Source organism: Orcinus orca, chromosome 6, assembly GCF_937001465.1.
Source record: "Orcinus orca chromosome 6, mOrcOrc1.1, whole genome shotgun sequence".
In the NCBI taxonomy this organism is placed as follows: domain Eukaryota; kingdom Metazoa; phylum Chordata; class Mammalia; order Artiodactyla; family Delphinidae; genus Orcinus; species Orcinus orca.
In genome coordinates, this window is record NC_064564.1 from 93196135 (window position 1) to 93223298 (window position 27164).

The window sequence follows — 27164 nt, forward strand, 5'->3', positions numbered from 1 at the left end:
AGGTGGATTTTGACAGTTTGTCCAATAAAATAATAATAGTTGGGGGAAAAAAACTTTAAAAACCAGACTAATGCTACAATTTTCATTGCCTGACACAAATCTCTTAACAGGACTTGAGGGAAGCTGGGAATGATGGTAGCTGAGCTTCCAATTGCTAGTCCAGCCAGACCTCACAGCCTGCCCCCTCCCCTTTTCTTTCATTTTGTTCTTCAGCTCCACACTAGGAGACAAACTACTGGAACACTTGGGAAGTGAGTGAGTCGGTGGTCAAATCAGGCTTCATTCCCAGGTAGTATATGTCCTTTGCTCAGTGGGAGAAATACCAATTAGTATCCCCAAAGTGGTATCTTGGTATTCTCAAAAAGTTCAATTACTTCCCATGGCCTAGTAATTTCCTGCCAGGCATAGGAGGATCTGGTTCTATAAGAATTGAGGCCCATTGAGAGCATGCTGAAGACTGAAGGCTTTGGTAAGAATATGGAGGACTCCTGTCAATCATACTTAGGCATCATTTTGCTGAATTGAGCAGGGAGTTGATGAGTAGGGGCAACAGCTTTAGCACCCACTGTTTTTATTTAATCTCTCCTTCCTCTAGACCTCCTTGTAAGATATCATCATAGTGATCTTTTTAAAGCAAAAAGCTCCCTTTATTACCTTTTTGCTCCAAATTTCCTGCTCCTTTTGTCTGTAGGAAGTACAGACTCCAAGGCTTATGGATGCCAGTGGGTAAAGTAGATGGGAGAAGCTGACTCCTGTCAGAAGAGACTTGAAAGAGTGTTGGGAACCATAGCAAATTGGAGAGCTCCTGGCACTGCTTCCCAACTTCCCATCCCACATGCTCTCCTTGCAACGTGACACGGACATTTCTTCAGTTGGGGTTAGGGCGGTGGTGGCATCTGTAGTTTCTTCCCTTGAATCTTAATGGACCTGTGACTACAGCAAAAGTCATGCTATCTGCTGTCTGAGGTTAGGTTATAAAAGGGAATGCAGTGTCAGCCTCGTTCTCTTGGGATGCTCACTCTTGGAACCCAGCTACATGCTGCAAGGCAACCCAGGTCACACGGTAAGTATTCTGGCTGACAGCCAACAGCCAGCATCAGCTATACCAGACATGTGAGTGAGAAGACTTTGAAATGACTCCTGCCCTGTCCACTGTCTGATTGCAATCACAAGAGCCGCCCAAGAGAGAACTGCCTAGCTGAGCCCACTCAGTCCCCAGAACTATGAGAGGTGATCATAAATAATTGTTGTTTTAAGTCACCAAGTTTTAGTTTGGTTTGTGATGCAACAATGGATAGCTGGAACAGCCAACAGATCTTACTTATTTATTCATTTATTTATTTTTTGGCCGTGCCATGTGACTTGTGGGATTTTAGTTCCCTGACCAGGGATCAAACCCAGACCCTCAGCAGTGACAGCTCAGAGTCCTAACCACTGGACCACCAGGGAATTCCCAGATCTTATTTCTAAACCTGCACTTTCGCTTAAGTCATTTTGTGCCTTTGAACCTATCTACTGTTCAGGGACCAGCTCAATACCTTTCCTAAACATTGATTAATAGCGATCTGTTCTTTCTCCATATTTTCTCCATGATTAACAGGTCATTTGTGAGGACCCCATTCCCCTGCAGTTATTTTATTAAAATATTCTAATATAGTTTAAAAAACAATACCTGCTTTTGTCAAAACTACAAACAATAAACAATAATTCAGAAAGTTATTCTGTCTTGCCCTATCTCACTCCAGTTTACCCCCATCCCCTCTCCAAAGGTAACAGCTTTAACAGAGTGGTACATATTCCTCACAACCTCTTCTGCAAACACATACACTCACACGTACAAACTATTCACATAAACAGGATTCCATCACAATACTGTTTTATAAACTGCTTTTTCAGTTGATGACATATTTTAGTTATCTTTCTGTCAGTAAATACCAATCTATCTCATGCTTTTTAACAGCTGTATAGTATTTCCTATTATTTAACCAATTGTTTAACTAATATTCTCTTTGTAGAAATTTAGGTTTTCCCAAACTTTTCCTTATTAAAAACAAGAGTATATTGCTGTTGGATACATTCCTGGGAGAATTGCTGAGATTTAAAAAAAAAGCACCTGGGCTTCCCTGGTGGCGCAGTGGTTGAGAGTCCGCCTGCCGATGCAGGGGACACGGGTTCGTGCTCTAGTCTGGGAAGATCCCACATGCAGCGGAGCGGCTGGGCCCGTGAGCCATGGCCACTGAGCCTGCGCATCTGGAGTCTGTGCTCTGCAACGGGAGAGGCCACAACAGTGAGAGGCCCGCGTACCGCAAAAAAATAAATAAATAAAATAAAATGAAAATAAATAAATAAATAAAAGCGCCTTTTAAGTTTGGTATAAATTCTTAAATTCTTCTTCAGAAAGAGGTAAGTATATTCCCATGAATAGTATATGAGAGTACTGTGACTTTCTCTGACACTGGATATTATCAAGTTTTTAAATCTTTGCCAGTGTTTTAGGTAAGGAATAATAGCTCCTAATTTTTTTAACCTACAGTTTTATTATTAGTGAAGTTGAGCAGCATTTCACATTTTATTAGTCCCTGTATTTCTTTCATTGTAGATTTTGTCTGCTATGCCCTTTGCCCATTTTTTTTTCTTTTTTTTTTTTGTAGGAGTTGTTTTAGTATTATGGATAATAAATGTCTTAATCCATTCAGGCTGCTCTAACAAAATACCATAGACTGGGTGGCTTATAAAAAATTTCTTTGAGAAACAGAAATTTGTTTCTCACAGTTCTGGAGTGTGCAAGTGCAAAAGCAGGGTGCTGGCATATCAAGTTTTGGCAAAGGTTCTCTTCTGTGTTACAGATCATAACTGTGTCCTCACATGGTGGAAGAGCTAGAGAGCTTTCTGGAACCTCTTTTATAAGGCACTAATTCCATTCATGAGGGTTCCATCCTCATGAACCCAAGCACATCCCAAAGGCCTATACCTCCTACTATCATCTTTGGGGTTAGGATTTCAACACATGATTTTTGGGGGACACATTCAGACTACAGCAGTAAACCATTTACATATTGCTTTGCAAGTATTACTTATCTGTTTGTTGGTTGTGTTTATTTACAGAATATTTTGCATCTAGGAATTTTAAAAAGGTTATGTAATTGATCCTATCTGTCTTTTACTAAGGTGTTAGGCTAAAGTGTCTTCCAAAGAAAGACACTTTCATACTTCTAGTGTTATAGAAGGAAATATTTTTTATTCCAATTGCTTTATAGAAAAAAAAAGCCAAACATTTAAAAAAAGTAATTGTTTAATGTTTCAGATAAACTTTTCTTTGAGACATTCTAGTAGGCATTTAATTTACAAATCTAAATTTCCAGGAACTCATACTGAGAAAATTCATTCATTCATTGAAGAGATATTTATGACACATTCCTGGGTACCGAGCTCTTTTCTAGGTTTACGGTACACAGTGGGAACTTGTCTAGTGGAGGTAAGAAAAAAAGGGGAACGGGAAAAAACATAATGCAGCAATTTTTTTTTTTTTACAAACAAAATAATCTGTGGCTTCTGAGCTTATATAGCATGTGGACTCATTTTTCTCATTATATTTAAACATAACATACTCTCATTCTTGGCTTAAATGTCTTTCCACCTCACTAAAATGTAAAACGACTTAAGGGTGTGAGGAATGTCCTTCATTCATCTTTGAATCCTTGGCATCTAGCTAGTATCTGGCTCATTATAATGGCTCAAGAACTATACTGTTAAATAAATGGATTTCTCTATTTTACAAATTGCCTCTTTCCTTCTCAAATGAATATTCATAATCCTGCCTTCCTTCCCCTCCTTCCTCACCCATCAACCCAAAATAAAAATGAACACTAGTTATATGTTAGGTCAGATCCCTGGGACTCATGTTTGCATACATGATACTTAAACATGCTAAGCTCATAAGAGGGACTCAACAAAAAAATTGAATGAATGAATAACTACAGATTTAAAAGAAATGTCTTTCAGAAAAGTAATAGGGAAGTGCCACACCCCTGTGAACACAAGTTCACAGCAAGTATTTTTAGAGAACTTATATGTTGTCTGATCTTGCAAAGGAAATCCCAGTAAAAATAAATAAAAGCCAGATTTATTAATTAACACTGGAGAAACATCAACTTACAAGTGTGGGCAGGAGCAAAGTTGCACAGCTAAGGAATTATGATTCTCACTGGAGTCTTTCTGGGAACAATGTTGTCTTTTTTCTGCCACATGCCTGAGTTCACGGAAGCTCTTTTCAGGGGTTCCTAACTTCAGGGTTTAACTAGGACGCTGGGATACATTTCAGTCTTCTCAAAGAGAGACCTGCTCTTGCATCTCTGGTAATGAATGAACAGTTCCAGCCCTTGGTTACAATTAGCTCTCACTTTTGGAGCATTTCCCAGGGGTGATATGCGAATAGCTTGAAGGAGGAGGTTGTGAGGCGGACATGGTAGCCAGGGCTCTGCCGAGGCAAATGTGCTCGTGTGGGATGCGGCTGTGAACACAGTATGTGCTAAAATGTAAATAACACAGCCAAAGCACCAAATGCCATGCTTAAAAATTTTGTTTTTAATAGAGGACTTTTCTGAGCAGTTATAGACATACACACATATGGATGCATTTATATTTCTTTTACCCCCAAACCTGAAATCATGTGAACGATGAGTCGGGCTTTATTAAAATCTCCGGAAAGACCATTAGTTCAGTGTTTTCCCTCGGTGAGTGACCGGCACCAAACCCCCCATTTGAAGCTGGAAACCCTGGAATTCACATGGCCAATTATGCAATACTAGACCACTGGGAAGCATTTCTGGCTGGCTCAGCTGGTGATCTGATTTTACCCTGCAGCATCAAGATTGATAGACCTTATAATTTTATCCTGGTTAGTGCAGATGCTGTTCTTACATAAGTTTTTTTTAACATCCCTTTTTCTTAAAAGAAAAACAAACCCAAGTCTTTCCCAAGTGGTTTGGCTTGATGACACCTCATGGTGGTTAAGATCAGTACCCTGATCACTAGCTAGTGGAAAAAAAATTCCCTTTCAGGATTTCTGAATTTGCTGTAATTTAATTTCATTGAATGCTGTGTGTGCTTGTTTGTGAGAAAGAACGAAAAGAAGCAGTAATTTGCCCCCCTCTAAATCATTCCTTTTATGAGGCGTCTTTGGGTAGGGGGAGGGGTGGGAAAGAGACTCATTCTTAGAAGGTACAGAACATCAATTTGGGAGCTGTTAGTTTCTTTCATGCTAATGACAAGGTATAACTTAAAAACATAACATTCATATGCATATATGGTGCATATATACATAATTAGTATATTGACAAAGCACCTAGCAGAACCTTAGAACTCTTAGTTCCATTAACCCTTAAAGGGAAAACTGGGATTCAGATCAAGCACAGTGGAATGTGCTCCCTTTCAATTATATACACCCATCATCCTTGTCGAGGAAAGAGACCTCCCAAAAAAGTGAAATGCATTTTTTTTTTTCTGAAGCACTGTCACAGTCTGTTATGTATTTATCAGTTTTTGCAGTTCTAATTACAAAATAAGCACTAGCTACTACGTAGAATAACTACACTAGCCAAAAAGATTTTTATAATCTGAGAGAAATGCTCCCATATTGACTCTGCTAAGAGAAACAACTGCCCTTTCCTTGATTATAAAGAAGGAAGACAGATGGCTTCTTGTTCAAGACTGTAATTTTACTTTCAGCCTCCTCCCTCAGTTAAAAACAAGATGTACTTTGAGGCTTTGAGGGAAAATCTCAAGGGAAAGTTTTTTATTCCTGGCTGCATTGAATAATTCAACACACATTTGAGAGAGCTGAGAAAGATACAAAGGAGAAAATGTTTTCCCTTGTTCTCAGGGAGTTTACAATCTAATTGTGGAGTTTACAGTCAGAATTGGGACCAGAGCCATTAAAGTTTTATTTTTTTCACTTCTATTTAATGGCCTAATGGTTACTAGTAACACACTTAGGATTCACCAGCCCAGTGGTACGGTGGACCCTCTGATCAAATTTGAAGGGAACATAAGGAGAATGCAGAGGAAGAATAATCTCAAGCAGTACTTATTAAGTCCTTACCGTCCTACTAGCTACTTTCAGATAGTATTTAATCTTGACAACAACCCTTCCTGGTCATCCTTATTACCCGTTTTTCACAGACCAGGAGAAAGAGGCAGAAGTGATGCATCCCTGGTCACAGACCTAGGAAATGGTATTGAAACACACCAACTGGGAATTCTTCTTTGGCCTTTTCTTTGGCTGTCCCTAGGTTCCCATCTTGAATTTCCTTTGCTTAGATTCCCTTTCAAGGCATGTGACGTTAATTTACTTCTGTGCTATTTTTTTCCTCTTTGTCTCTGAATAGTCTTTAAAACTTGCTGTCTTTCATTTGGCAAGTCAGGCCTTCTAGAGTCTCCTTTGCAAATACTCTTTCGTTTTTTCTTCTTTTCTGATTCTGTCTTTAAGACATTCTTTGACAGGATGAAAAGAAACATAAAAAGGTGCCTCATAAGTGGTTCTCTTAATATTAAGCAGGATCTTCAGTTTTATTCCTGCCACATTTTAACTGTTCTCATCTCACACGATTTCTCAAGGACTTGGGTTGTAGACTTCTTGAAGGTGGTGACCGCACCTACTGTAACTTGTTGATACCGCATAGCGTATTCATGTAACAACAGGGACTTGTAAGAGAGCAGAAACTTTGGTTCTTTTGTTCACCTCTTTGTTCCCAGTGCCTGTAAATTACTGGAACTTAGTGTGCCCTCAGTATACATATGTTTTAACATGATAAATTAATACTCGCTTATTGTTTTTTGTGGACTATTCTGTATAAAAAGTTTCGTTTAGATCCAATATGGCTCTGAATTGTCAGAACTGTAGAATTTTTTTGCCTTTTCCCTATTTTCGGCCCTTTATAACAATTTCGACCTTGGGCGCATTCCATTAAGCTCTTGGTGCCCTTCAAGGCTCAGTTTCCACATCAGGAAAATGGGGCGAGTAGCAACAGTTGCTTGTTTCTCCTTGTCTTCAATCACCTACTGCTTCTGCAGGGGTGTATTGCGTACGCTTTCCCCTGGATAAAATCAGCCACCTGAGAGGTAAGAAACCAGCGGGGTCCTCGGGTTGCGTGCCTACTGGGGATGGCTAGCAGCTCCGCAAGCCTCGCCCGTGCCTCCCAGGTCCGGAAGCAACCCGACCCCATTTCGGCTGCGAGCCTGTCCAGCCCTCCGGCGCCCCAGCCTCAGGCGCCCTCTCGCACCGAGGTAGCGCTCTGCCTCGGTGCCACCGCTAAATTGGCTCGGCACCGCGCAGGTTCCGACGCGCGCCGAAGGGCCCGGCCTCGTTTTGGCCGCATTCGCCCGGCCGCCCGCGCGGCGCTGCACTGGGGGCGGGGAGTCTGATGGGAGAAGCGCGCGGCGCTGAGAAGGCGGCGGCCGGGGAGAGGGAGCCGGAGAGGGACTGGGCGCGGGAGGCCGGAGGCGGGGGACAGGGGGAGGCGCCGCCGCCGCCGCCCGCCCCTTTCCGCTGGGGAGCAGCTGCAGCAGCAGGAGCGGAGCGGGAGCCGCACAGCCACTACCGCCGCCGCCGGGGGATGTGGTCGGCGCCCGCACCGAGCCGCGCCGCCTCCTGAGTACCCGCCGCCGCCCGAGTCGCCGCCGCCGCCGCCGCCGCCGAGCCGTGCGGAGGCAGGCCGCGCCCTCTCCGGGCGCCCGCCGGCTCGCATGCCGAGGGGCTCCGGGGCGTAGCTGCGCGCCCGGCGCCGCCTCCGGGCTCCTCCGGCCCCGCCATGGGCTGCTGCAACTCCGCCTCCTCAGCCGCGCAGGTGAGGGGCTCCCGCCTCCCGGCCGCCCGCCCGGATGCCTCCCCGCGCGTGCCGCGGGCGCCCGCAGCCTCCCACTACCTGCGAGCGTCCCCTCAACCCACCGTGCACTCCAGAGACCCCCACTCCCGCCTCCCTCTCCCGCCTCCCCCTGTCCCGAAGATGCCCCCGCGCTGGCTCCCAGGGCTGCCGATTCGCAGGCGCCTCTGCGCGGCCCCCAGGGCGCCGCTAGCTCTGCCCAGCCCCTTGCCGACTTGGCCGCCTCCTCCCAGTAACACCTGAGCGGCCCGTCCCGCCAGCCCGCAGGTAGAGGCAATAAGGGCGTCTGCTCTCTGCCCCTGGTGGCACCCCCTTCCCTCGTCTTCCGGGCCTGGTTCCTTTCTTCCTACCTCCTTGGAGTCTTCCCCCTCCCCATCCACAGACTATTTTCTGTGCTCCCTGGAGGAGTACCCCCAGTATGGGCTGTTCACCCCTCTCCCACCTTATTACAGTTTCTGCTCTTAGATATTCTGTCCCTTTTCTCTTGCCCGCCGCCCCCCGTCCGGGTTCAAGTGTTTAAGCGGATCCCGGAGCCCTTCTACGACCCGCTTCCCCGATTCTAGCCGCTCGCTTCCCACCCCATCCCATCCCATCCCCCCTTTGTGCCTTGACCCCGGGCACCGCGGCCTCTTCGCACCCCGAGGCCCCTGCGGGAGCGCGGGGATTGGGCTGAGAAGGAGATTGGGCACCTGGTGGGTGACGGGATCGTTACGGAGACTCCCTCTTTGTTGCCAGTGTAACAGGAGGAAGAGGTGCCGAATTTAGTTTTTCTGTGTGCACTGGCTGAGTGTTGTCGCTGAGGGCTGAGATGCAGAGATTTCTCCCAGCTTCTACCCTGCCCCCATCCACATTTCGCTAACCTCCCTCTCTTTTGCCGATCCGAGCCCTTAACCTGGATAGAAATGTTTAGACAACTGTATAAGGATCAAACGTAATAGGACTTGACTGCTGGCCACTAATAACTAAGAGCACCTGTTTGTAAATTATCTAATTTAGTGGATTAGTGAGTGTATTTACAAATACGATAAAAAGCAATCAGGAATACTGCATCAAACTGTCTGGTGGTGGTGTATGAAAAATAGGCTCTGACAACGCCTGGGATGTAATCTCACAGTTTCATTAGTGTAGAATGTAACTGTGGTCTTTGATTTGTTTGTTTTGGGGGGATACAAGGGCTCTTGTTTTTAGAAATAAAGGCTGGTCCGTTCTTGGTGAAGAAAAATGCTAGTTTGGAAAAAAAAATTCCTTCAGAGATCTAGCACCTGTGATAATGCCAGAAGTGTTTTGCTGCTTCTAAATGACTATATATAACTCAGTTTTAAATAACCTGCATACTTGTTCTGAAAATCTGAGATCTGTTAGAAAATGACTAGAATTGCAGATGAATGGAGGACATTTATGTTTTATTAAGTATCCATCCTATTTGTCTACTTCTTTTTTGGGTGTTTGCTTACTCTTTTTTTGATTTTTTTTTCTTTTCCTATTAGGATCATAGTCAGGCTGACTGGTTTAGTTAGTTAAACCTTCCTGTTCAGTTAGAATAACAGAGAAAAACTATATGTAGTGGTGTTAGGAAGGAGAGGTCGGTAGACCACAGTTTTCATATTAACAGATAAAGGTGTGGAATCACACAGTACCTTTCAACTGGTCAGAGATTTTGGGGGAGAGGGAGGAATCTACTTGGGTGCTATTCGTCTAATATTTACTTAAATATTATTTTCACCAAAAAGATACCTTTCCTGTCGCCTTTCTTTTAAGAATTGGGTTATTTTGCATCCTCTTTTGGAGATGAAATGCCTTTAAGACAGTATTGGATAGTTTATGGATGGCTTGTTCAGTGTTTAATCAATTAAATTTGGAAGGGATGGATGCTGGACCAAAACTCTGCTTAACAGGTCTTGCATTTGACTAGCTCCACATCTTACTTTTCAGAATGCTGTCCCATATATTTTCCTTTCTTCTTTCTCCTCTTGCAGCCACTGTTTCCTTCATGCTGTGCTCTACAGACAAGATGCATGTCATGCACTCCGAAGGGTGCATTTTTTTTTCTGTGGATTCCTATAACCAATCAACAGCAGCTTTAGGGACTTGTAGTGTAAGTGGAGCATTGAGGTTTCGTGCCAAAGAGCTGGTCATCATTTTCTTTTTCCTTATTTGAGATTTTGGCATCATTCTTAATTTGTGAAATGTTACCAATCTGCTGCATTTTAATGCTCCTTTCAGTAGCATCACCAGTTAGGATAATATAGTATCTGTATGAGTTGTGTTGAAACAAAATAGGGATGCAGCTGCACATCTTCTCTAAATGTGAACCTCCACATCACTTTGAACCTCTCTTAGAGGCCTCAATTGTATTTTCAGGCAGAATGTTTCTTTCATCCCTTCTACTGAATTGTAAACTTCTTGAGTATAGGAACTGTTTTTATTTTCCACATGTTTGTATCCATTGCAGTGCCTCACTATACCTTGTACATAATAAGTTGCTCAGCAGTAGTCAATGAAGAGAATATAGATACACAGATTGGAACATTTGAACATTTGGCTGGCGAATAACATTTAATACGAATCCAGCCCCGAACTATGTGCTGTTTTACTTCCATGAGCTGGTTGAGTAATGCCACCACGCCACCCTCTTCAAAGCTCAAATTTCAACTAAGTTAAAATTCACCTGCTTTTCCCACATTCCTTCCTATTCTGTCAGTGGTACCATCAGTTTGCAAAATTGAGCAGGTTTTTTCTTTTCTCCTGGTGCTCTGCTCAGTGCTTATTTTTTAGTTGGAGCAGTGGCTATAACATCTTAAAAGAGCTTGTCTGCAAACTCTAATGATAACCTGCACAGCACATCAAAACAATGCGATTTGAGGTAATCTGCAGTTCAGTTTAGCTTTTCTCAGTGGTATCATCAGCAACTTTCAAGCCCTGGCAGGTTTTATCAATGTAAATATAGTGTGTTTCCTCTTTGTAGTAGGAATTCACTTTTGAAATACATATAATTTATTTTCCCTCATAGTCTCTTGCTATGTTGTAGACTCTCATAAAAGAGTTTATTGACTTCCAAGCTGCTTCATCTCTTGTAGCCTGTTCTGGTATTATTTTCATTTTCTTGTCAGTGTCTGGTTATCATAATTTGCCATCAAAATAATTATCCTGTTTTTGGATTTAGATAAAAGAAAAGCATCACATTCTATACTTACTTGTATTTTACTGTTGAAGGAAGAAATTATTGGCAAAATTATTTATGCAGTATCAGATATGTGTTTCTAAGAATCTTAAGAACTCTTAGATATATTTATAGAACTCTTATAGAACTCTTATTTTTTTTATTTGTGGCCACTACAAGTTACTTGCTAATATTAGTAATTGCTCAACACAAGCCAATACATGATAGCCTTTGCCTAAAAATCTCTTTGAAGAGAACATAAAAGTGAGATAGTCATGAGTTTCTTTTTACAGCACTAATCCTCCCTAAGATTCTTAAAATTTATTCCCAACTCTCCATAATTCGTTTATTCTGTTATAACCTGACATAATTTCTATTCTTGTAATGTTAAACTTCAAAGTTCAGTTGTAAATCTTCAGATTTATGAAATGTTCTTTCCCATTGACAAACCAGTTTGAATGAAGGAGGCTTTTGAAGGATTACGTAGCAAATTGCCAAAAGTCTTTGTCGTTAATGGCTAGATCATCATTTCTCACAGCAGCGCTTTGGAGGCCAGGAGATTTCGCAAGTGCTCTGAAGTTCTGTGTCCTTTGGTTCTAACCTTAGAAATTGTGAGAGGGATGGAGCGGAATCTTTCTAATTGAACAAACTGCCCCTCATATCTCTCTGGCTTTAGGAGAGATTGGTCTTGTCTCTGGTCTCGTCCCATGTCTTCAAATTGAGAGCTAAGTATTTAACTGTGTTTTTCTAGCTCTCATATCTTGTCTCAGGAGTAATGAAAAACAATCAGGTGGTTCACAAATACTGGTTAACTTTTGAGAATGTTAACTGTTCTTTAACAGAATTTTATTAGTACTGTAGTCTCCTTCTGCTTTGTGAACTTTGAAGTCAGAGGGTAAAAATGAAATTTGAAGACTGTCCAGCGAAGTAGACCTGCTCTAACTGGAATAAAAAAAAACACAGCATGAAGACAATTTATTTTTTTCTTCTTCTTCTGAATACTATGCTATTAGCATAGAAGATCCATTCCTCCAAATAATGTAAGTCAAAGTTAATATTAAAATTGGCTGGAAAGTAATGTAAAAATGGTGAGACTTTTTGTATACCTATTTTTCACAGCCATTTTCATGTTTTAATTTCTCTAGTAACTCTGAAGTTGACTTTACTTCCGTTTTACAGGGGAGGCAGTTGAGACTTGGACATTAGTTGAGACTTGGCTGAAGTCTCAGAGCTACTAAGGGATCCATCCAAACTTTACCCCAGGTCTTTTGAATGTGAGTCCTATGCTTTTCTTTCTGCGTTCACATACATGCTTCCCATATCATAAATTGCAGTTCATTTTATCTTTAGAAAAGGTCCACTCAATAACATTTTGAATTAAGGAATGTCCAAGTTAAAGTCATGCCTTTTTGAACTTGCTGCAGTTACTAGCTGGAGAACGACATCATGTGGTACAGCAAAACTAGTCCAGTTAAAAAGTTCCCAGGCTTAACAAATACTACCAAATACTATCTGATGTGTTAATCCTATCATTTAGAAATGTTATTGGCTTGAAGGACATTTATTTATAGAAATATATTCTCTATTCTATTACAGGTAATTGGTTAGTAGCTATTTTACTGTCTCCTTCCTCCCCAACCCTCCCCACCCCAAAAAAGAAGAAGTAAATATTTCAATTTCATAATTTGGCTCAGATTTGGGGAGCTCTAGTTTATCTTTATTAGAGATAAACTAGGCCTACTATCTCTCTTTTCTATTGAGCTAAACTAGAATGTAGAGATAAGAAGTAGTCTAAGGTCAGAGAGATACATTATGAGGTAGCTAGGACTAGAAACCTACTTAGTCACTTAATCTCTTGAGCTTTCTATAGTTAGTATTAATTCTTAATGTCTTAAGTCTTCTTATCTTGGTAACCTTGGCTCCACATAGGAAACACTTAGAGAACTTGTAAAAACACAGATTCCTGGGTCCTCCTTTCAGAGGTTCTGATGTCATTGGTCCAGGGGTATTTTTTAAAGTTCCCCTGGTGATTTTCATGTTCTGCCAAGGTTAAAACCCACGCTTACACACCCTTTCTTTAGATAATTCCATCTCCTTCTCTGGTTTCAGTTACAGTACATATGCTGACAATTCCCAAACTGAACTACTGAACTGAAACCAATTTTTTCCTGGCCTCTGAGCTATACTTAGCACTTCCACTAGAATGTCTTGTAGGCAACTCAAACTCAGCGTGTCAAAACTGAACTCAAAATTTGTAGGCACATACACACACATCTTTTTCAGTATCTTTGGTTCACTGAATGATACCAGTATCCTGGTGTGGAAACTGGAAAACCGAGGCACATAGGAAACCTGCCTCTCATTATTCCATACCTGGCCACCATATCTTGCCTCTTTTGCCTTCTAAACTCCACTACCAGCCCCCTAGTTTAAGCTTCTGTCATCTCTGGCCAGAACCTTGCTTCCATATCTCCCCATATTCATTCATGCTTCCTTCTAATTTTTCTCCACACCGCAGTCTTAGTGATCTCTTTAAAAAAAATCCAAAGCTGTGTGGGGATTGTGTCCCCCACCTACTTGAAACCCTTTAATGGTTTCTGATTGCTCTTAGGACAAAGACCAGAATCACTGACCCTAGCCAACAATGCTGCATGGGCTGGTCTCCATCTCTCTTCAGCATCATTGTCTCCTCATACCATGCTGCTCCTTACTCTTTGTGCTTGCTCCAACCTCACAGATTCTTCAGGAGACTGTATTCTTCTTTTAGAGCTTTCGCACATGTTTTTCACTTTTTGGGAAGGCTCTTTGCTTTTCTCCCTGGCCTTTGGCTGCCTGATACTCATCCTTTAAGTTTCAGCCTCAGAGTCACTTGTTTGGAAAAGGCTTCCTTGATCCTTCAAACCAGGCCATGTCTCCTCATTAAATTCTCACAGCCTTATGTATTTTCCCTATGAACACCTAAAGCAATATGCAGTTAATGTCTAGACTAGGAGTTGGCAAAACTACAGCCCATGGGCCAGATCTGGCCAGCTACCTGTTTTTGTATGGCTTGCAAGCTAAGAATGCTAAAAATGGTATCTATTTATTTAAATGGGGGAAAAAAATCAAAAGAAGAATTTTACATGAGAAATTTATTTCATAAAAATTATATAAATTTGAATTTCATTGTCTGCAAATAAAGCTTTATTGATAAAACCACATGCATTCATTTATACATTGTCTATAGCTGCTTTTATGCTACAGTGGCAGAGTTGAGTGGTTAGTTGTGACAGAGACCTTATGGCCTGCAAGTGTAAACATTTATTCTGTGGCTCTTAGGGAAAATATTTACTAACCCCTGGTCTAGACTGAGTTGATGAGGAGAGGGACCATGACTGCTTTGTTCATTGCTGTTATTCTCTGTGCTTAGTTGGTACCTGGTACCTGGTAGGTGCTCGTGAAATATTGGAACAAATTAGTGAATTTGTTCAAATCTCTTTCCTTTCATGGATGGATGTGGATAAACTCCAACCATAGTGACTCTGATGTTTTAAAATTCAATATAGGGACTTCTCTGGTGGTTCACTGGTAAAGAATCCACCTTCCAATGCAGGGGACATGGGTTCGATCCCTGCAGGGAACTAAGATCCCACATGCCGGGGGGGCAACTAAACCCACATGCCACAACTACTGAGCTCGAGCGCCTTAAGGAGAGAGCCCACGTGCCGCAAACTACAGAGCCTACGCGCTCTGGAGCCCGTGCGCCACAACTAGAGAGAGAACCCGCACGCTGCAACTAGAGGGAAGCCCGCACACTGACAAAGACCCTGTGTGCCACAACTAAGACCCGACCCAGCCAAAAAAATAAAAGCAAGAAATTTTTAAAAAACGAAAAGTAGTTACTTATAAAAAAAATAAATAAAATTCAATATAAAAAAATTTTAGGGACTTCCCTGGTGGCGCAGTGGTTAAGAATCTGCCTGCCAATGCAGGGGACACGGGTTCGAGCCCTGGTCCCAGAAGATCCCACATGCCACGGAGCAACTAAGCCCATGTGCCACAACTACTGAGCCTGCGCTCTAGAACCCGCGAGCCACGTGCCACAACTACTGAAGCCTGTGCACCTAGAGACTGCTCCGCAACAAAGAGAAGCCACTGCAATGAGAAGCCCACGCACCGCAACGAAGAGTAGCCCCCACTTGCCGCAACTAGAGAAAGCCCGCGTGCAGAAACGAAGACCCAACACAGCCAAAAATAAATAAATTAATTAAAAAGAAAAATAAGAAGCTAAGGGCTTCAGTGTAAAAAAATTTTTTTTAAAGGACAAATACTTTTTTTTTTTTGACGGTGCCTGGCGGCTTGCAGGATCCTAGTTCCCCCACCAGGGATTGAACCCAGGCCCAGGCAGTGAAAGCACTGAGCCCTAACCACTGGACCGCCAGGGAATTCCATAAAAGGACAAATACTTTCGAAGAAGATTCTCAACAGAAGTTTTAGCAGCTGTCTTAAGCAGCTTGTCTGTTGCAGGTATACGTCTCCTGTGTGAAGCATGTGTACTTGTAGAGGTGTAAGTTAGGGGGTGTTTTTTTTCCCCTGATGGACTCCTCTCTGATTTCATATCAGCTGTATAGTAAGATTTACTTAAAAAAACATTTGGTTGATAAACTACTGGAATTTTTTTTTAATAATATTACTTTTTTTTAGCTGCTCTCTATAACATCCTGCAATCAAATATTTAGACATTTATTTAGTAAGGAAACTATTAAAAGCTATTTTTATCCTAATTTTTAAGGTTGTGAGATACGCTGAAGATTGCTGAACAGACATGTTTGATTTCTGGATACATTTGTATAATGTAAAATAAGGAAAACAGCAAAAAGATGGAAAAATTGAAAATATATGTTTACTTCAAGATGTTCAAGTAGCAGGGAAGGTATTAAAGTTTGCTTTTTTTTTTTTGGTAGCATTATGATAATGGTAATGATAATGATCTAGTAAGATTTTTCATTATGAATCACTTAAGGATGATTCAGCTTTAAGAAATGAAAAACCTTAAATCTAAATAGCTAATACATTAAGGAAAACTTACTACCTCTTATAAGTTGCGTGGTAGGGTGGCTTCCAGCTTGGTTAATTCAGTGGCTTGATGATGTCAACAAGGACCTGAGTTGTCTCTTTTTGTCATTTAAGGAAGTTAGTTTTTCCCTCACTTAGCTCCCCTTGTGATCCCAAGATGGATGTGACTCTGACAGACTCACGCCGATCTGCCAATCTCCAGTGCTTTTTCTTTCAGTAGGAGTTAGGGAGGGCTGCATACTCATCCCTAAACAATCTCTAGCAAGGGGGAGGCAAGGGCACTCTGATTGGATTAGACTAACCAGGATTTCCCTCTGAGTCAAGTGGAGGGTGGAGCAATACCAGAGCGAAATTAGGACTCCGCCACTAAGGCTTGGGGGTGTTGGGGAGAGTGGTGACTGAGTAGGCAGCCAATGGTATCTGCTTACATAGTTTTGTCATTTTCTTCTGCCTATAAGATCACACTTGTATGGTGTTTCCTAACATTTTGTTTATAGCTCCATTATAAAACCTCACAGTTCATAGTTGAAAGTCACACAGTTATCCTCCTATTTCCCCAGTGCTACTGCTCTAGCCACTGCTGAATCCCCGTCTTTCTCTTTTCCCCACCCCCACTGCTTCTTTCCCATTCTGAGGGAAGCATAGCTTCTGGATAAAGAAGAGCATTTAAGGTTGGAATAATGGTTAAGTAGGTAATCAGTTTTCCCACAACCAGGGAGACCCAAGAGAACCTTGGGGGTTACTATAACCTCTTCCCTTTCAAGCTCTCAATTTCCTTTTCTACCTCTTCTCACTTCTTTGTGTGTTTATCTCTGTCCGATTGGTACTCATTTTTTCTTTCTTTTTCCCTCCTTTCCCCTAAAGTTTTCTTTTTCGTCCCTTTTCTTTCTACCCCTACCTGATGCACTTAAGGGGCCGTAATACTGAGTGGAATATACTAGCATAGAAGAGGAGAAAGAGAGTGTCTTTTTTCCTCCTGTTTAATTTTGGTTTTTTTTTTTTTGTTTTTTGGTATAGCAATAGTAAAACTGAAGATTCACATCATTATTTAGAATACCTCTATGATGTAAAGAGCTCTCACAGTATAAAAATTGCTTCTTTACAGAAGGAGAATTAGTAAACTAATATGTAAATATGTTCAGTCTTGCTAATAATCAAATCAAATTAAGGGTACATAGACACCACTTTTGTCTGTAACTTTGGTAGTTAACAGAATAATATTAATTGCTCATGTGGTTTCAACTCAAGTATACTTTATTGATTTGCTGAATAAATGGTATGACCCTCTTGGGACACTGTTTGATGACATACATTGAAAGCCATAAAAAAGTTGACACCCTTTAGTAATCCAAAAGTCTACTAAATGCTAGATGACATTACATGTGGCATTATTTGTAGTAGCAAAATAGTTTAAGCATAATATTGCTGATGTAAAATTTTCTTAATATAAAATTCAGTTGAATTTAGTCTGCTATATGTGTCTCACTTCACCATACCCAACTAAATGATCCTCCCTTAATGGGTAAGTAGCCTTCTGCCATCCTTTAAAGAAATCCTTTCCCTACTGCTGCTCTAAAAGGATATTAGAATCTGAGAATTAAACACCATCTTGTACTGGCAGGAGTGTGGGCTGTATAGCCAGACCGAATGGCTCTGTCACCAGCTGGGTTATTTGGGCCAAATTCTCTAGCATTTTGTGTGTGTGTGTGTGTGTGTGTGTGTGTTTACATCTTTATTGGAGTATAATTGCTTCACAATGGTGTGTTAGTTTCTGCTTTATAACAAAGTGAATCAGTTATACATATACATATGTTCCCATATCTCTTCCCTCTTGCGTCTCCCTCCCTCCCACCCTCCCTATCCCACCCCTCTAGGTGGTCACAAAGCACCGAGATGATCTCCCTGTGCTATGCGGCTGCTTCCCACTAGCTATCTATTTTACCTTTGGTAGTGTATATATGTCCATGCCACTCTCTCGCTTTGTCCCAGCTTACCCTTCCCCCTCCCCATATCCTCAAGTACATTTCTCTAGTAGGTCTGTGTCTTTATTCCTGTCTTACCCCTAGGTTCTTCATGACATTATTTTTCTCTTAAATTTCATATATATGTGTTAGCATACGGTATTTGTCTTTCTCTTTTTGACTTACTTCACTCTGTATGACAGACTCTAGGTCCATCCACCTCATTACAAATAGCTCAATTTCGTTTCTTTTTATGGCTGAGTAATATTCCGTTGTATATATGTGCCACATCTTTATCCATTCATCCGCTGATGGACACTTAGGTTGTTTCCATCTCCTGGCTATTGTAAATAGAGCTGCAATGAACATTTTGGTACATGACTCTTTTTGAATTATGGTTTTCTCAGGATATATGCCCAGTAGTGGGATTGCTGGGTCATATGGTAGTTCTATTTTTAGTTTTTTAAGGAACCTTCATACTGTTCTCCATAGTGGCTGTACCAATTCACATTCCCACCAGCAGTACAAGAGTGTTGCCTTTTCTCCACACCCTCTCCAGCATTTATTGTTTCTAGATTTTTTGATGATGGCCATTCTGACTGGTGTGAGATGATATCTCATTGTAGTTTTGATTTGCATTACTCTAATGATTAATGATGTTGAGCATTCTTTCATGTGTTTGTTGGCAGTCTGTATATCTTCTTTGGAGAAATGTTTATTTAGGTCTTCTGCCCATTTTTGGATTGGGTTGTTTGTTTTTTTGTTATTGAGCTGCATGATCTGCTTGTAAATTTTGGAGATTAATCCTTTGTCAGTTGCTTCATTTGCAAATATTTTCTCCCATTCTGAGTGTTGTCTTTTGGTCTTGTTTATGGTTTCCTTGGCTGTGCAAAAGCTTTGAAGTTTCATTAGGTCCTATTTGTTTATTTTTGTCTTTATTTCCATTACTCTAGGAGGTGGGTCAAAAAGGATCTTGCGTGATTTATGTCATAGAGTGTTCTGCCTATGTTTTCCTCTAAGAGTTTGATAGTGTCTGGCCTTACATTTAGGTCTTTAATCCATTTTGAGCTTATTTTTGTGTATGGTGTTAGGGAGTGGTCTAATCTCATACTTTTACATGTAGCCGTCCAGTTTTCCCAGCACCACTTATTGAAGAGGCTGTCCTTTCTCCACTGTACATTCCTGCCTCCTTTATCAAAGATAAGGTGACCATATGTGCGTGGGTTTATCTCTGGGCTTTCTATCCTGTTCCATTGATCTATCTTTCTGTTTCTGTGCCAGTACCATACTGTCTTGATTACTGTAGCTTTGTAGTATACTCTGAAGTCAGGGAGCCTGATTCCTCCAGCTCCGTTTTTCGTTCTCAAGATTGCTTTGGCTATTCAGGGTCTTTTGTGTTTCCATACAAATTGTGAAATTTTTTGTTCTAGTTCTGTGAAAAATGCCAGTGGTAGTTTGATGGAGATTGCATTGAATCTGTAGATTGCTTTGGGTAGTAGAGTCATTTTTCACAATGTTGATTCTTCCAATCCAAGAACATGGTATATCTCTCCATCTGTTTGTATCATCTTTAATTTCTTTCATCAGTGTCTTATAATTTTCTGCCTACAGGTCTTTTGTCTCCTTAGGTTTGTTCCTAGATATTTTATTCTTTTTGTTGCAGTGGTAAATGGGAGTGTTTTCTTGATTTCACTTTCAGGTTTTTCATCATTAGTGTATAGGAATGCCAGAGATTTCTGTGCATTAATTTTGTATGCTGCTGCTTTACCAAATTCATTGATTAGCTCTAGTAGTTTTCTGGTAGCATCTTTAGGTTTCTCTGTGTATAGTATCATGTCATCTGCAAACAATGACAGCTTTACTTCTTCTTTTCCGATTTGGATTCCTTTTATTTCCTTTTCTTCTCTGATTGCTGTGGCTAAAACTTCCGAAACTATGTTGAATAAGAGTGGTGAGAGTGGGCAACCTTGTCTTGTTCCTGATCTTAGTGGAAATGGTTTCAGTTTTTCACCATTGAGGACGATGTTGGCTGTGGGTTTCAAATTCTTTAACATTTTGTGCCTCATTTTCCCCAGCTGTAAAATGGGAACAATAATAACACCTATCTCACAGGCTTGTAGCAAACTGCACACCCCATGAAAATATCTTAGACATTATGATATTAATGTAAACTAAGGCTCTTAGATGTTCTCCTACCCATTAATACCCCCCTAAAACCTGTGTTTGGGTTTTGGAAAAGGGACCTCGACTTCCAAAAATTTTAAACTGTGTCTGGAAGATGAGTGTTAAGGGTGAAATGAACAGCAATAAGGAGAGGCTAAATTGGATGGTTAGGAGTTCACTGGAGAAGTTAAGAAAGGATGGACTAGTTGGAGAGTGGGCTTCCTGAAAATCATCCTTGATTTGGCTTTGAAGGATGGGTTTAGAAAATGTGGGAGGATAGACAGATTTTAGTATAAAGCAGGGACAAGAGAGGACATTTCAGTGAAAGGAACAGCTCGAACAAAGGCAAGGAAGCCTTTAACTGACTGCGTGTCCATTTGGAAAGGAGACCTGGCCAGAATAAAGAGAAATGTAACATGTAGGGAAGACTACTATTCCAAGGGGAGAGAAATGGGCAGCCATGGAGGGTTTTTCAGAGCTGTGTAAGGAGTAATCGGAGCCTTGCCTATGCCTGAAGCCAGAGAAAGGGAAACAGGCCACCCTGGAAACCGTTCAGTAACTTGAACCAACAGTGTAAATGGGAAACAGAAGAGACATTATAGAATTGAAATAGGACGGATTCTCCTGACTTAATCTGGATATGTGGGATAATGGAGAGGGATAAAACCGGTTTAGAATACTGTATAATGGAAGAAGGGTATTATAATTGACAGACATGGGAGTTGAGATGGAGACTAGAATATGGGGAGGGGAAGATGAATTTAATTTTGTGTGAACTGAGTTTGAGATGATATTAATACTCCATGTAGCAATTTCCCATAGGCAGTTGAAGATCCAGAACTGGATTTCAGAAAATGTTCTAAGTCATATGCATAAAGGAGATGCTGTAAGGATGGGTGGTCTCCCAGGGGAAGGAAAGGGCATGGAATATGAGAGCAGACCACTGGGTTTTCCCTGCTTTCATTCCCTAGTTGTCTGCCCTCATAGAATAAATTTCATTTGATTCTTGCAACTCTGAGATGGGTATCAGTGTTAGCCCCATTTTACTGATTAAAAAACTAAGGCTTGGGAATTCCCTGGCAGTCCAGTGGTTAGGACTCGGTGCTTCCACTGCCTGGAGCCCGGGTTCAATCCCTGTGGAATCCCTAAGATTCCACAGTGTGGCCAAAAAAGAAAAAAAACAAAAACAAAAAAACTGAGGCTCCATTTGCTGCAACATGGATGGACCTAGAGATTATCGTATTAGGTGAAGTAATCAGACAGAAGGACAAATATCATTATATCACTTATATGTGGAATCTAGAAAAAAAGTGATACAAATGAACTTATTTACAAACCAGAAATAAACTCACAGACATAGAAAATAAATTTATGGTTACCAAAGGGAGAAGGGGGAGGGGATAAATTAGGAGTATGGTATTAACATATACACACGACTATAAATAAGATATATTAACAAGGACCTACTGTATAGCACAGCGAACTATATTTAATATCTTGTAACCCATAATGGAAAAGGATCTGAAAAAGAATATATATATGTGTTCTGCATCACTTTGCTGTACACCTGAAACTGACATAACATTGTAAATCAACTATACTTCAGTTGAAAAAAAAAAGAGAATCTGAGGCGCAGAAGCTTGGGCAGCTTGCCCCAAGGCCCCCAAAGTAGTGTAAAGCCTGGGGTAGTTCAAAATGTGCGTTTCCTGCTGCACTGCATTCCCTTCCTTCTGCTGTACTGAGAGCTATATTTAAATAGTATATTAAATGTAGCCTAGATACCACGTTTCTGTCACTGAAATGCAGAGACTGTGTGTACTATTTACTCTGGCTTTAAAGTGTATGTGTGTTTGGGTGGGGTGGGTGTTGGTTTTCAGTCAGTGCACCCTAAACCAGAGGTAAGAATGTAAGAATTTGCAGCAGGGTCTGTATAAGCGGTGGTTATAAACTGAAGACTCCTGGGACCCTTAACTGCTGTGCATTTCCTCCTGGGCCCTTCTGCATTTTCTTCTAAGAACTTAAGTCTGAACAAGTCTATCATGGCAGTAAGTTTGCTAAAAGTGACCACAATTCTGTCCTTTCCCCATAACTCAGATTCTCAAGAATACAGTTTTAATAAGGAATATATATTTATATATTTAGTCTTTGGAGACCCATGGCCTCTGAAAGGGTTAATGTAATTGATACTAACGTTATTTAATAGTATCAGTAAGGCTCAGGAGAGCAGTAAGAAAGGAAAGGGTGAAGAAAATGGCCATGGTGAAGTTGGAAGACTGTGGCACAAATGATTTGCATGCACATGGGGATCAAATTACAAAGGCAGAGATTTTTACCACTGGAGCAAAGCTGGAGTTTTTTTTTTGTTTGTTTGAATCAAACTGCACTTTAAAACCTCAGTTGTTTTCAAACTGATTTTGCATGTGATTTTGTATTTTCATAAATGCTAAAAACTTCAAGTGTTGGAAGACAGTTCTGAAAACATCAAGTTTTAAAGTCTAGCATATTAAATATATTTTGAAACTAGCCCTACTTTTACATCAAGAAAAACATTTCGGAATGGACATTGGTGGTAGAAGTAGATTTCAGTTATGAAGGTATGGAAATAATATTTTAATAAGATACTTCATTTTAAAATTAGATGCAATTCTAGTTTTGGTGATATAATTTTTAAAGGTTTATAGTTTAATCTGAGAAAGTAAACCAAGACCAAGTGTAAACACACGTTTCTGTTGTGGTAGTGACAAGCAGACAGGGTAGGGAGCCTCCTGGGGGGAAGGAACATTTCCCCATAACCTACTGCTCACTAGGCTCTCTGCTCTGTAGGTGGTGCCCCACATGCCATCCCATTTATATAAGAATACTGTAAGCAGGGTTTCCCCAAATATGTGCTCCTGTAGCACCAGGGCTACAAGACGGTACTCCAAGAAGGGGATCTGAGGTCAGAAAAGTTTGGGAAGTTCCTGCGCATTCCATACCCACCCCACTCCCCCAGTTTGTGGAGCCACAGTGCTTATCAGCCTGTTTAAAAGCTCTACATCCCCACACCTGAAACCAGTTTAACTTGGCTTAATTGACCTTCAGTCAATTCATTTGTCCTTAAAATTTATTGTTTTTCATTGCATCTTGAGGAACTGTTCTCCTACAGAACACACTTTGAGAAACAGTGCTTGAAATATTCCTTCTCAATTTCCTCAAGTGAGAACAAAAGTGAGTGTGGTAGCAAGAATGTTGTTCATCAGGTAACCCTTAGTCGGAAGCGATTAGCAGATTTGAAGCTGAGTTTGAGCACATCACAAACTTCAACATGTTCTTTCCAGTACTGGCAAAATAATGTAGATGAGTATCAAGTCCCTCAAGTATATTAGGAAAATGTAAAAGCGTTTCATGTGAATAATTTCTCAGATTTGTAGTTTGAGATTTCCAAGAAGTTGGGAAGGTTAAGGGTTTACAAAAGGATCCTTCAACTTTGGAACTTCAGAATAGAACTGCTGTGAGGCCAGCTGGGCCAACAGCTAGAGAGGGAACCAGCTATCTGCGCTTGGGGTCTTCTTCTCCTTTTGCCTGGGGTCTGCGGTAGAGACTATAGGCGTAGTTGTAGTTATTGCTCAGCATTCCACATGGACATCTGCAGATGGCACCTGCGCATCAAAGGCTGACTATCTTTTGTTAGAGGAAGAATCCAGGACAGAGGTGATATTACAGGGGCTACGCAAATAATAGATCCCAAATAAATGTTTATTGAATATATGTGGTGGGGCATGGGGTATTCAGAGACTAGAATTTTAGTTGATGATGCTAATGATTCTTGTCAAAATTACTATTAAAACAAAGGTAACCTGTCAATGGAAGGAAATGGGAATGAACCTGAAAATTAAGCCACTATTTGAAATGTTTTAAGTTAATTCTGGTGATTTTGAACCTGAACTTGTTAGCATGGGTTCCCACATTATAATGAAGTCTTGGTAAGACATTAATACTAGCCAGTCAGGAAAAAAAAGAGCACATCATAAGCTAGAGACCAGTGGGCCTCATCAGACCTGGTCAATAGATTTATAAGAACAGAGGCTTACATTTCCTGCTGCCACCTGTGCCCCCCTTCTTTTTTTTTTTTTTACTGGCCCACAGTACAGGATGTACAGTGAAAGCTCTTCTGGCCCATCTTCTCATGCCTGCCTGGGAGCAGTGTGGGTAGAGCTACAAATCCGACTTACTTTGTTCAAAGTGTGGCCAGAAGGGTGAAGAGCAGCCTGCAGCAGTGACCCGTGCCTGTGACTGGTACTCAGGGTGAGGGGAAGGCACTGAAAAGAAAAAAAGAAAATCAAGAATGTTAGTAGAATAAAGAGGAAATTCCAGGCTACTCACATGCTTTGGTTCGGTTCAGCATTTATTGACCAGTACGCTGCTTAGGGTGCTAAGTACTGGATTCAACCAAGAAGGAGACTTTCCGTCTAGAAGTGTGCAGTCAGTTAACGGAGGGAAGGTGGAGGGGCGTCCACAGAGTGTTGGGGCTCACCTGGGTCTGTTTCTTAAGTAGCCAAAAGTCACACAGTTTTACGGGGTACACAGTAATACCCCATAATACTGATAATTTCTTAATTAAATTTCTTAATTAAATACTGATAATTTCAGTATTTAATTGATAACTGACAATTTCTTGGTAGATTCCAAACTAAGTTTTAAAACTAAGAACTAGAACTACAAAAGTGTCCTGAGGGAACGTAGACATTTTTTAAAGTATGATCCATGTCAGCTCTTAACTGGTAAGGATGGAGTTTAGTAAACTTTGGGATAAATTTATTGTCTCTGTAGTCATGACAGTATTTTATTAGACAGAGTGAAAGAAAAAATACTGGCCTTGAGTAGAAAATAACATAAAGCTTCCCTGAAGCCTGTGGACAAGTCACACTCTTGAGGTGGTCCCGTAAAAAAGATGGGACCTATAATGTGTTTAATATTTTAATTTCCACGTTGAAATGACCAGCGTTGAAGCTGAGGTGCGATTTTTTTTCTTTGATAGCACTAGGTTCTAGGAACTTTATTTAAAGGAGAACAAATCAAGTGTCCCTTTGCTGTTGTTCTCTAATCTCAGGTGGCTCTCTTGCAGCTCGTCTGCATCTAGTGACTGAACCGCAGGTCTCTGCCCTTTCACTCTGCCAGGAAGCCCAGGTGCTCTTGCCATGGCCCTAAGGTCTCTTACCTAACTGGGCACTGTGACCTGTTTAATGTCCCACTGCCATCAAACCACAGGACCCAGAGTGGATTCTTCATTTCTTAACACCCATCACACCATGGCTTGTTTCTCTTCCAGCTTTCTCCCACTCAGACATGCATTTTCTCTTCTACTCTTTTTTTTATATCTCATCTGCTCCAAAATATATTTTTAATTAATTAACTTATTTATTATTTATCGTTGGCTGCATTGGGTCTTTGTTGCTGTGTATGGGCTTTCTCCAGTTGTGGCGAGCGGAGACTGTACTTCATTGCGGTGCGTGGGCTTCTCATTGCGGTGGCTTCTCTTGTTGCGGAGCATGGGCTCTAGGCACGCCGGCTTCAGTAGTTGCAGCATGTGGGCTCAGTAGTTGCGACTGGCGGGCTCTTGAGCACAGGCTCAGTAGTTGTGACGCACGGGCTTAGTTGCTCCATGGCATACGGGATCTTCCCGGATCAGGGCTCGTTCCCCTGTCCCCTGCATTGGCAGGCAGATTCTTAACCACTGCACCACCAGGGAAGTCCCTGATTTGTAATGTGTCCTAAGTACCTCAGCTGCTTCACCTACCAGTGTTTCTAGTCCCACTTCAGAAGGTACTAATTCAAAGGAGATGATTACCTGGAATCCTTTTACAGAATCCCCCAGCTGGTGGGGACTTAGAGGCCTATATTCCAGCCTACGAGGGTATGACGTCCACTGAGTGGTTTTGTTCAGGCTCTGCTTAAATACCTCCGTCAGCAGAGAACTCACTGCTTCCTGAGACAGTTAACTCTACTTTGAGGTAGTTATGAGAAATTTCTTCTTTGCACAGCTGACCTCACTGTCCATGTAACTTTATTGTTGGTTCTGATTCTGCACCCACTAGATATATAGAATAACTGAACAACTGAAGGCAAAACAACTGAAATCAGCCTTAATGTGTGCCAAGTTGCGTGTGTGTGTGTGTACATTTAAACTTAAAAACCCTTAGTTTATATAACCATTTCTAAGCGTCATGATTCCAGATCCTGTACTATTCTGCCCCTCCCCTTATTTTTCTTCTTAGGCTTTAATTTTTTAAAGTTTATTTAATTTTTATTTTTATCAAAGCTGTACATGCACATATTTTTATTTATTTATTTTTTAAATTTTATTTATTTATTTATTTTTGGCTGTGTTGTGTCTTTGTTTCTCTGCGAGGGCTTTCTCTAGTTGCGGCAAGCGGGGGCCACTCTTCATTGCGGTGCGCGGGCCTCTCACTATCGCGGCCTCTCTTGTTGCGGAGCACAGGCTCAAGATGCGCAGGCTCAGCAATTGTGGCTCACGGGGCCAGTTGCTCCGCGGCATGTGGGATCTTCCCAGACCAGGGCTCGAACCCGTGCACCCTGCATTGGCAGGCAGATTCTCAACCACTGCGCCACCAGGGAAACCCCATGCATATATATATGTATGTATATATATATATATATTTTTCTTTTTTTGTCCGGTACGCGGGCCTCTCACTGTTGTGACCTCTCCCGTTGCGGAGCACAGGCTCTGGACGCGCAGGCTCAGCGGCCATGGCTCACGGGCCCAGCCGCTCTGCGGCATGTGGGATCTTCCCGGACTGGGGCATGAACCTGTGTCCCCTGCATCGGCAGGTGGACCCTCAACCACTGCGCCACCAGGGTTGCCCCCCATGCATATATTTTTAAAGAGTCAAACATTAGTAGCAGGATTGTTATTTTTTTTTTAAAGCCTTTCCCCCATTTTCTGCT

General features: G+C 41.4%; 1 protein-coding gene across 7 annotated transcripts in view; it reads left to right on the top strand.

The window, feature by feature from the left end:
- Positions 1-7451: 7451 nt before the first annotated feature.
- Positions 7452-27164, top strand: part of SLC44A1 (solute carrier family 44 member 1) — a 215801-nt gene continuing 196088 nt past the window's right edge. For 6 of the 7 annotated variants that reach the window (XR_004484063.2, XR_007477859.1, XM_033431229.2 and 3 more), the window contains exon 1: positions 7454-7844. Coding sequence is in view for 5 of the 7 variants with exons in the window: in XM_033431229.2 (XP_033287120.1) it covers positions 7809-7844 (36 nt within the window). In the remaining 2 variants the exon portion in view is untranslated. Of the gene's footprint in view, positions 7845-27164 lie in introns of all 7 variants that reach the window. The other variant, XM_033431227.2, reaches the window with a different exon arrangement.